Raw genomic sequence first — 12,129 nt, 5'->3', positions numbered from 1 at the left:
TGAGATCAAATAGTTGGCGCGATGACCACCTCTTCTCCACCCCCTACCCACTCTTCATCATAGGTTCAACGCTGGAGAGGAGGATAGGACAGCCCACTCGCCCCCCGCGTATAGCTCACTTGCAGTTCAACCAGTCAACCCTCGCGTAAGTCACTTCTACTTATGTCTGAAACTCTTACTACTTTTCATTACTCTTGTCAGCCCTTCGGTATTTTCCTTAGAAGTTGTAGAAACTTATTATTTTAGTGATCAACCCCCCACCTCCTATCATTATTACTCACCAGTCTCAATCCAAATCAAATGTTTACTCAATTAGATTTTATGAAATATGGAATAAAATCATTAGTATTTATTTCATACCTGTCTGCCTCTTGATCAAAGATTTGGGATACTCTCAGCCCCTCCTCGTTTTTGGCCTTCTCCTTCAAAGTAGCCATGAAAACCATTGTCTCGCCTTTGGCTTCATCGGGAAAATGATTGTGGAATGGGCTGGCGTATGTCGCCATGATTGGTGCTCCTTCCTCCAGCCCCATCGAAGCCCTGGCCAGGCAACCCAGCTTCTTCTTCTCGACGCATTTTAGAAATCTGTAAGAAACATATATGTGATATAACTTTCATATATTATGTAATATGGAATTGTTATTATTGAATGAGCTTAGCTAGTTTCTGCTGATGACTGCAGCTGAATTGTTCTCCGTTTGTGGATTTGATTGCATGTTCGACGATAACATTGTATGTTCTTAGTGAGAAGTTGTGTGCATTTTTGGCTTCAAAATTTTATAATTTAAAACTTAATTGATTCAATGCGCAGTGGTAGTGAATTGCAATATTTAACTATAATTAGGTGTCTTAATTATTCTAAATTCAAAATTTCCAGTATTTATATTTTTGGATGAAAATTGAACTTGAACTTCGCACAGTAGAATCGTAACCTATTTTTTGAACATTTCACTATCAAAAATTGGGAATGGAATAGTTTTGGGCCGAACCTGTTGTTCCTTTCCAATCATATTCATATGATTTATGATAGTATCCGCAAATAAATAAATAAAATGAATAACTTTCGATTGCTTTCAACAATCAACTTAATATTTCCAACACATCATATTCTCTGAGCCATTATACAGGTCGAACTTGTTTGCCGATGAAATTGACTCATTCCTCCGTCCTTTTTGATGTGACAGGTATTATATTTATTTCAGTCATAAGCTGTTACTGCTACTACTAAAACTACGTAATAATAATGATAATTATAATAGTAGTAGTATTAGTAGTAAAATGCAATAATTTACCCTTCTGACAGATTGACAGAACTTTTGCATGCGCGCCGTTTCGTTCTTCCTTACAGACAAGATATTATAATGGTTTTGGATAAACAGATGAACAAGGCCTACTTGATTCATGTGGCAGTACCTCTTGACCGCAATTTAAGGACGGTGCAAGCTAGAAAAATGAATAAATAAGCAGCTCTCGCTAAATAGATCAAGGATTTATTCCATCTGGAATATGTGGTTGTTCATCCCAGTGACATTATCAGCAACACAAATTGTTCTGAAAGCATTCACCTGGAGTTTAATTGAGTTGGGCATGAAACATTCAAAAATCAGTGCTAATCAATTAGTCATTTAGTGTGGAAAGTTTTAGCACAAGATTAGTAGTAAACAAAACAATCGAAAACAGAACATATACTTGGCGTCTGGTCCGTATACATTCTTCTTTGCATGTACCAATTATGAATTGTGGATTCTAATAAATAAATAAGTAATAATGTCTTTCAAATATATAAAATAAAAAACTGTTCTACCTTTTGTTATAACGCGCTCCTTCAGAGTGATAATAAAAGCCGTGGCCATCACCATATACAAAGGTGCCTGCCCGTTCTCCAGGCAGCTTTACAGACTCTCTGGCTGGCTGTTCCTGTTCCTGCGCAACCGCTGCCCTGGCTGGCTGTTCCTGTTCCTGCGCAGCCACTGCCCTGGATGGCTGTTCCTGTTCCTGCACAGCCGCTGCCGCTGCGCGCTCATCAATTTCAGCCATTCCTGTAATTTTCGTCAAATATGAATTGTTTGAATACATCTTTTTTGCAATATAGAATTACGGTTTACATTTATTTCTATTATTGATGGAAAGGTATAATTTTTTTTAGTTGAATTATTACACTTAATGAATAAAGTAACATTTAGAAATATGCATTCTACATCTATACAGCTGCGGATAATACACTGGTAGTGTATAGAGACAGAATGTTAACTGCAGAGCTCATACTATTTGAGCTAATAATTTTATATTTTGTCAAATCAAATTTTACGCCTCCATTTTTCAATAACAATATTTCATATAAAAGGAATAGAAAAGAATAAAGGTCTCAATTCAAGACCTTCAAAACTATGTATATTAATTTTCCAGTTATAGTCTGTGTAAAATGAGCCCTTGCTCTTCATTCGAAGAAATTACAGTGTTGCCAAATCGTGTAAAATTGCAACTTTCTCAAATTTCCAATTTAACGTCAGAATTGGATGAAAAATATCATTCCCGATATCCCAGTGATGCTGAAAACGTTGCAGGATCGGAAATTCAAATTTTTCGATAAAATTGGAAACATCGCGAAAATATGTTTCTCTTTTGAATAGGCTATCACTTCTCTCAGAATCATGGGGCATCGTAATGCGTAAGAATTCTATATCCAAACAACGGGGAGAATGTCTCCTTTCTATTGGTGACTGGATCATTTTTATCCTATACATGTGGTTATGTTTCAATTAATGATTATGTTTGTCAATGTCGAGATATTTCGTGCAAAAAACATAAAATTTTCGACATGCTAGAATTTTTTTGGTTTCAAAAGATAAGTGGGTGGTGGCAGCAAGAAACTTTATCAGAAATAATTTAAATTATTTTTACAATACTGTCAAAAGTAGTCGGAAGAACGTATTTTGGCCTCTCAGGAGTTTCAATGTCAATGATAGCGATGAGGATTGAGAAAATAATTCCAATTATATCTGAAAAACTTTCTCATTGGAGAGCCAAGTCTCAACTTATTTTCCACAGACTATAATCTGCACAGTGCACGCTTTTCCGCGCTACAGTAGATGCCCATTCGAGTAATACTACCACCAACGGGTTGTTTCAAGGAAATCAACTGGTTAAATATGCAAGGCAATTTTGTTGTCGGGTGTACCTGAAAATCTATTTCAGATAGAACAAGGTCTCAGGTTGTATAGCACAAAATTACTTCCATAAAGATTTTGAATCATACATTATAATAGTGAAAAATGGAAGATAATATAGATGATCAAAAACAAAAATTCGACCAAATTTTTATTTTTCTGAGGACTCAACTCATTTTTGAAAAATTGTGACTAAGCACTCAATGATGATAAAGAGCTTTTTCACTACCTCGTGACTGGACTAATCACTAATGTATAATACTATTTATTGTAACTTATCGGAATTATTTCTTCACTATTCACTGTAACTGACGTATGAGAACCCAGCTCAAGGCAAATTTAAAAGAATAGACGTGACTTAGCTGACTCAATCTGTCTATTCACCAGCTGTTATTGAAGCTCCATGATTTTAAGTATTGATGGAAAACAATTTTCCTACTTTTTCTTTTTCAATCTGATAATTTATTACAATTGCAATATTTATATTATTGGAAAGAAATCAATGGGAAGATACTATTGGAAGATCGAAGTAACTCACAGAGCGCGAGGTCCACTGTTCGCAGAAGTACTAGTTAAGAATCAGTTTTGACAAATTTGACGTTTGTTTAGATTTCTAAATACCTAATTTGGAAGTTTCAAATTTTCGTCCGGGCCAGCTTCACACCCCAGCCACAGACCTCAATACTCAATGGAATGGGTTAAAAACTGTGTAGATTGTTAGTTTAGTATTGGTTTAGGTTTGTTTTTGACAAATTGGACTACTGAAATTTATGAAAAAATACATAGTTTATAGCTATTTCCCTCAGCATAATTATCTCTTTATTTGTCAAAAATAGCTGATCTGTTATAGCTGAGTATTCCGCTTTATTAATTCCTCAACTTATTTCAAGATTAGGGAAAGATTGTCCATATACTGTCCATCAGAGTAAATTCTGTCCTGTGCTGTTGTGTCAGTGGCGTATCCAGGGGGGGATATGGGGATGTATCCCCACCCCCCAAGGAAATGAGACCTACATTTATTTCTTGGCCCATTCAGCAGCTACTTAGTTAGCTTTCTTTATATTGTATGAGTCGAACAAATATCTAGGTAATGAGAGAATAGCACAATGATAATTATGAAATTATAAGCTAGACAGTGAATGGTCTAGTGTATATATGGACTGAGATAGCATGAAAATAAAAAGATAGCACTTTAAAGTGAGTCAATTTTGTTACTTTTCACCATCTATTATTTTGAAGAAATTCAATGTAGCTTATATTTTTTCAGAGTTGATCATAGTTTATTGAGTTTGAAGCATGTGGTTGAGAAGACAAGTATGACCACCCATAGTAGTTCATATCCTTAAACGATGCACCATCAGTTTCTTCTACCCTTAAAATTTCCCGGTTATGATAAACGGGGGTAGCCTAATTTCCACCGTTAACAGGGGAGATACATCCCTGAATATTTGGGAAAATTGTTTTATTCCTCTCCCCTAGAAAAAAATCAAGTTCAAGAACTGAAGTGAAAATTATGAAAAATTGAACAAAACAGTTAATGAAAAGTATATCTAATTATGATTTTGGTATTATTTATGCTTACTTTCTGTTTTATTATTTTATACTTTTGTTTATAAAATTATGTATTTTCTTTTATTCGTTTTGAATATGTATTTGTTGTATGGCAAATAAATGATTTGATTTGAATCAAGTTGAAACCTATTAGCATTATTATTTTTTGGAACAATTGAATTACTAGTAAAATTCTTGAGTGCGCGACGCAGAGGGAATTACAGAGATTGCGTGCGTGAAGTCAGAGAAAACACTTCCCTAGCAATAGCTGCAGCAGACTTTTGCGTTATTAGTTATTACGTCAAGAGAAACCTAGGCTTTAAAATGTAGTGGCTAGTCGCGGGTGTAAATTCTATTGGTCGATCCAGCGCACGCGCATTACTTCAAAGTATTAGCAATTTTGAAATGTAATGGCTAGTCGCGCGTGTAAATTCTATTGGTCGATCCAGCGCATGCGCATTACTTCAAAGTATTCAAAGTGGAATTGTGGAACGCTAGGAACTTCAAGGCCATCTCTGTTTACAGTCGATCAGCTCTCCCATCGAACAGTTGGGGTTCCCCCCCAAAAAACAACACAAAGAAAAAATGCAACAAGCACAACAACTATTGAGTTGGGAGTGGATACAATTTTGTTACTGGTCTTTTATAAATACCAGTTTTTAGGCGAACACTCGCCACTCGAACCTCGCCGTCACTTCCCGGAAACACTTGCTCAATGACACCCAGTGGCCACTGCAATGGAGGTGTGTTTGGTTGGTCTACTAACACAACCGTTCCCACACTGATAGAAGTGGGTGATTTCAACCATTTTTTACGACTTTGAAGTTCGTGCAGGTACTCTCTTCTCCATCGGTTCCAGAACGATTGAATAAGTTGACCAATCAATTCATACCTGGTGAGACGATTCACAGGGACGCTGTCCACGTCCCGCATGGGAAATGATTTCAACGGTGTTAGAGTCAAAAAGTGCGCTGGGGTTAAAGCCAGCGGTTCACACGGATCCTCACTCAGTACACACAGGGGGCGGGAATTCAGGACACCTTCAATCTGCACCAATACAGTGTTCAGTTCCTCATAGGTGAGAAGTTGATTGCCAATTACTCAGAACAGATGCAACTTTACAGATTTGACATTTGCCTCCCACAGACCTCCAAAATGCGGTGAACCAGGGGGAATGAATTTCCAATCAGTTTTGTGTTCGGCGAGTTGACTAGTCAATGTGGTTTGAAACTCGGACGAGTTCAAAAGTTGAGATATTTTTCGCAACTGTTCCTTGGCACCTACAAAATTAGTACCACAATCGGAATACATCACACGACAGGGTCCACGACGTGACAAAAAACGACGAAACGCCGCTAAAAACATGGGCGTTGATAGATCCGATACCAACTCAATATGTACCGCCTTTGTTGCCATAGTATCCAGAATTTCTGTCTGATCAAGGACAACAATAACGAGGGTCCAGCATGACAGTTCTTCTTGTGATGATAATCAATCAACATTGTTACGAAAGCGTCGGATTTTGGTAATATCACCTGATGACAAGTCTCAAATTCCAGTCCAGCATGAGACAAACGACCGCCGACGCGAATCACACCTCCATCAATGAATGGAGACAGGCGACGTAGGCGCATAGAACAATCCTTTCCCTTCTCTAATTGCACAAATTCAGATGAAAAATGTATCTTCTGTACCACTTTACATAGATACCTCTCAGCAACATCGAAATCTGATTCTTCTGATTAGGGTAAAATTCGTAAGAATTTGAGAACAAGAATTACAATTCTCAAAAGACGACCATAATCCGAACAACGACCAATCAATGAATATACTGCATTGCTGTTACAATCAGGAGATTTTGTGACTGTCAACACTGACGGTTTTTTCGCCTCCGGTGGATCCACGATCTCTTCCATTTGAGTTCGGACGGGCCAATCGCATTCGTCCTCTGCTATCCATGATGGACCTGAGAGCCACAACGGAAAGTTCACAAGCTCAACTTGTGATAAACCTCTAGACAAACAGTCAGCGGGATTTTCAATTCCGGCAACATGCATCCACTCCTGTATACAAGAATCCTGTATTTTTGCGACGCGATTACCAACAAAAGTTTGCCATTTCGCGGATGGAGCATTAATCCAACACAAGGTGACTGTAGAATCAGAGAGTGCGACAATACGAGACACATGACAACGTTCACTAATAATAGTGACTACTGAATTCATGAGTTCTGCCAACAAGAGTGCCGCACACAACTCCAAACGAGGTATTGATACAACTTTAGATGGTGCTACCTTGGACTTTGAACACAATAATACAACTCTTGGCTCCTCGCTCTCCTTCTGCGACTTCACATAGATAACTGCACCATAACCAGACAATGATGCATCACAAAAACCAATCAAACTGATGTGAGAATCCTGAAACAAACCAACGTGACGTGGAACAGCAAATTTCAACAATAGAGGCAACTCTTTTTGACAATTCTCCCAAAGAGTGCAGATAGACTCAGGCGGCTTCTCGTCCCAATCCACTCCTAATTTCCACAGTTTCTGGACAAGACATTTTAGAAATAATGTAAACGGTGACAAGAGACCAAGTGGATCATAGATACGAGCCATCACTGACAGAATAGAACGCTTAGTAGCGACGACCTCACCACACTTGACGGAAAACTGAAACAGATCAGTACTAGGTTGCCAATTCAATCCCAAGATAGCCAAGGAGTTGTCTGCTTCGAAATCCTCGATTTCTCTTCCTCCGAGAATTTCTCCAACATTGATGGTGAATTTGAAGTCCACTTTGTGAGCGAGAAACCTCCTCCCTCAAACAGCTGCTTGGACTGACGATACAGCTCCGCGGCCACTGACTCTGTGGCGACAGATGTGACTAAGTCGTCCATGAACATGTCTCTTGGTATTCTCGCCTTGGCTGCTGGAAAACGATTTCCATCCTCCTCTACAGGCTGGTGGACGGTGCGAAGCGCCAAATATGGAGAGCTTGAAACACCAAAAACAACACAATTGAGCTGATAAATTTTGATCGGATCCTCCGGCGAAAATCTCCACAATACACGCTGATAACGACGGCAGGAATCCTCCACTAATATCTGTCGATACATTTGTTTAATGTCGGCAGTTAGTGCGATTGGAAACAAACGAAAATTAACTAACAAAACAAAAATGTCAGTCTGCAATTTGGGACCAGCATGAAGAACCTGGTTCAATGACAAACCCGATGATGTTCTGGAATCAGCATCAAATACAATTCGAATGGGCGTGGTAGTGCTGCTTGCTTTCACGATGGCGTGATGCGGTATGTAGTAACCACCTCGGTCTGTCTGATCTCCTACAAACGACATGTGACCCTGACGTAGGTAATCGATCAATATTTCATGATATGAAATACGAGTATTGCTGTCATGCTCTAGTCGTCTCTCCAAAGTCAGCAGTCTGCGTTCGGCGACAGCATACGAATCTCCCAAGCTGCTGGGCGGCTTCGCAAATGACAAGGCAACAACAAAACGACCAGAATTCACACGATGTACAGACTTCCGAAAATATACCTCACACTCCAACTCTTCCGGTTTCAGTTGACAGCTTGGTGCAGGGCACGATTCCAACTCCCAAAAACGTTCCACAAAACTATCCAACGATGGACTACTAACGAATGGACTACAGATGGCTGTAAAACAATTTGACACATTCTTTGTTGAAGTGAGAATCGGCGCTCTCCCCATCAGAATGTGACCAAAGACACTATTAACAGTCATCAATTCGTGCGATTCACCTGTACTAGGACTCCCACGTAGCAAGTGAGGAACTAACTCCGCACCAATGATGCCATCTATTCTACTAGGAAGGTAGAATTTGTCGTCAGCCAGTGTGAGATTTTCAAGATGATGAAGTTTGGATCTGTCGATTTCACAAGAAGGCAACTTGTCGATGATTTTATCTACCACTGTGGCATCCATCGAAAACTTGACGGTAGGATCCAACTTCGACTGAATCGACACACAAGTACGACCTCGAACTTCACTAATACCACCACCGAATCCACGAACAACGGTTTTCATGGGCTGGAATGGTAGTCTCAAACGCCGACACAATTTGGCTGTAACAAAATGACACTGACTCCCGGTGTCAATCAAGAAACGAACATCACAAAGCTGATCATTACAATCTCGAACATGTGCAGTGACGGTCGACAACACAACGGTCGAATTTTCTACATCATTGGATGTAGAACAACAACTAATAGGTGATGTGCCACCTGCCTTGGAGTTCGACGAGGACGCAACACCTTCATTGGAACTTGATCTGGAAAAGTGCAATAAAGAATGATGAGATTCTCGACATTGAGCACACTGAGTTTTACTACGACAATCTCTACTCAAATGATCCACATCAAGACAACGAAAACAACAAAACTTTCCTTTAAGCAAACAATAACGATCCCAAGGAGTCATTTTCAAGAAACTTGCACAATCTACTAACCTATGACCCGGTTTTGAGCACTTCAGACAATTGGGCTTTTTACTAGATGCATCGTTAGATGAATCATTAGATTGAACCACAAACACCTTTGATTTATTATCCTTTTTGTGCCTCATATTGAACGATTCAGTCTGTTTCTCATCAGAAGGAAGAGTCTTTATTTGCTTTTCAATGAATTTGACATAATCGGTATAAGTTGGCATAGCCTTGTCACGGACGGCCGATTCAAAATTTCTACGAGAACTTGGATCCAGCAATCTCAAGCCATGATAGAGGAATATCGAGTCTGACAAATCAGTGAGTCGCAATCTCTTCACTGCATTGATTGAACTGCAAAACCCATCCAAAATCGCAATACAACCTGCCTTTGATTCTGATTTTATTGGACGAAATTCAAAAATTTGTTTGAAATAGGCATCGACTTGCGCCCGTGGATCGTTATAGCGGGTCAATAATGCCTGCCCAATTATTTGATAATTGTTAGCCAATGGTGGCAAATGACGACAAATATTTGCTGCTTGTCCAGTAAGTCTACTTACAAGATATTGGACCTTCTGCTGATCGTTCAAACTCTTGTTGTCATGTACCAATGCCTTAAATAGTTCATAAAACACCGACCATTGAGTCTGGTTCCCATCAAATTTCGGAAGGTCGATTTTGGGCAGTACCGACTCGGACACGACCGGCTGTGCACTAGCTGCTGAAGCTGCCGAAGATTGAGCAATAGCATCAGTCGCCTCTTTCTGTTTGAGAGTGTTAGCCGCTACTTCAATATACTGAAACAGATCTAGATGTGAGTCGTTGAATGCTACAACATGGTCCTTATTCAACTCAAGTTCCAACTCATTAACCACTAATTCTGTCTTTTCATAATCCGAAATGGTCTGAGACACCCGAGGATACAACACTAAAAATTGCTCAGCAACTTTTGGATCAGAGACATTTTTAGACAGTTCATAAATCCTTTGCAATCTGGCATACAATTGTTCCAGTTTAGCGCGATGCACCCTGATTTGTTTCTGTAATTTTTCCTCCATCTTGAACTCATACACAAACAATTCAGCCCCGACAATACAAACAACAGACAATAAAACAAGAATGAGTTCAAAACTAAATGGAAGGAAGAATCACGACTAGTAAGTTATCAAAGTTAAACTTTGATTATCAATTCACAAGATAAGTTACTGTTGAAGACAAAACTATATGATTAGATAATGTTCTTCCAACAACTCACAAACAAACGATAACTTGTTGAATCGAACAAACAAAATCATGCTGTGATTAACCTTCACTAACATGTATAACAAAATGGACAATACAAAATTCCAACAAACAAATTCCCGAAAAAAAGCACAATGAGCCTAGTTTCAGGAAAATTACAATTTTAACTGAAATAAATTTAATTTCAGACAAATACAAATTGACAAGAAACCTTGCTCTAGAACAAGGCTACAACAAACTTAAGTTGAGCATAGATCAGACCATGCTCAACATGCCAACATTGGACAAATACGAAACTGCTTAAATCCAATGTGTGTGAATTAATCAACAAATTACAAATTTAAATTCATCACGGTTCGGAGGCCCAAAAATGATCTGAACAAAGCTCAGGCTAGAGCTACTAGAGGACTGTAATTTACTATTCAAATAATCAAATACAAGCGAGGGGCAAAATTTAATCTTCAATTTGAGCCAGGTTATTTGTACAGTTAAACTCTGCATTAATGAACAATAAAAAAGAGCAAAAACTCACCAGATTTAATCCAATTTTGTCTACTTGCCCTTCGAAGCCTTTATTAGGTGTTTTGGTCAGATTCAAGGTGGGAAGAAATCTGGGAAAAAGACAGGTTTTTGCTTCCAGGCTGTTTTTCCGTGTTCAACTTGCAGGCTCTGTATTTTATTTTGAACAAAGCTCAAACTGGATTCTTTATAAATTCAAATCCGATTCAAATTAATTCAATTTAACACTATTTACGCTGTTATACTCAATTCACACACACTACACTTAAACAATTATCTACAAGAAATTTCCGAGCGAAATTACATAACAAAAATACGAACTCGGTCTTCACAACAACGGGGATGAGACAAGACAAACGAATGGACGAAACAAGAACTGAAAGCCAGGATGACAAGGCAAAACAGCTGGACGATCGACACTGGTGCCAACAAGCCTGCTATTGGCAGAACTGTAGTCAGGGATTTGGCGCTACAATTCGAATGCTCTGGCCAAACCAAACATAGAGAAATATAATAGAATGGAACATTGTTCGAAAGGTTCAAAGGATCAATGCGGAACTTATATTATAAGAAAAGTATATTCATATTCCCTACTTCAGCCGGCCAGGATAGCGAAGACGACTAGAGCCTTATTTATTCAGAGCTTCAACAGACAATTTTTGAAATTATACATTTTTGAAAATTATACATTAAAGCTTCCTGATTACTTATTGAGAGGAATTATATTATCATTGCTACCAAATTTCAATCAGTAGAATTATATATCATACAACTACAAGTAGTAACATGTTCAAGAATGAAGTGTAATGTGGACAAGTAGTTATGACAAGAATTATAGCCGTAAGTACAGTTGTTAATGTGAATATAATAAAATCTTTTCACAATGTATCCACTAGCCAGCAGGCTCTTTTCACACGCCTTCTAGTCATCTAGACCCCCGGCTGAATAATGCAGGAATGAAACCAGCAGGCTTGCTTCCCTTGGATTTTCAATGAGATCACATAGTAAAATATTCGTCAATTGAGTTAATGTGAATATAACAAAATCTTTTCACTATGTATTCACTAGCCAGCAGGCTAGCATGGTGGTTACCAACACTAGCCACCATGCATGAGCAACAATTAAAAAGGTTGTTACCTACGCTAGCCACCAAACTTCATGATTTAACGCAATCC

At 38.6% G+C, this 12,129-nt stretch overlaps 1 protein-coding gene across 13 annotated transcripts in view; it reads right to left on the bottom strand.

Annotated features, from left to right (window-relative positions):
• The window catches only part of LOC111060982, a 56,750-nt gene that overhangs the window by 28,265 nt on the left and 16,356 nt on the right, over nt 1-12,129 (bottom strand). For all 13 annotated transcript variants that reach the window (XM_039443918.1, XM_039443919.1, XM_039443916.1 and 10 more), the window contains 2 exons: nt 1,805-2,039; nt 361-585 (listed from right to left, as the gene is read on the bottom strand). In XM_039443918.1, the coding sequence (XP_039299852.1) occupies nt 361-585; nt 1,805-2,039 (460 nt within the window). The remainder of the gene's footprint in view (nt 1-360; nt 586-1,804; nt 2,040-12,129) is intronic.

This window comes from Nilaparvata lugens, unplaced genomic scaffold (genome assembly GCF_014356525.2).
Source record: "Nilaparvata lugens isolate BPH unplaced genomic scaffold, ASM1435652v1 scaffold2169, whole genome shotgun sequence".
NCBI lineage: Eukaryota > Metazoa > Arthropoda > Insecta > Hemiptera > Delphacidae > Nilaparvata > Nilaparvata lugens.
The sequence above is the reverse complement of the archived record's forward strand: the minus strand, read 5'-3'. Positions and strand labels throughout refer to the sequence as shown.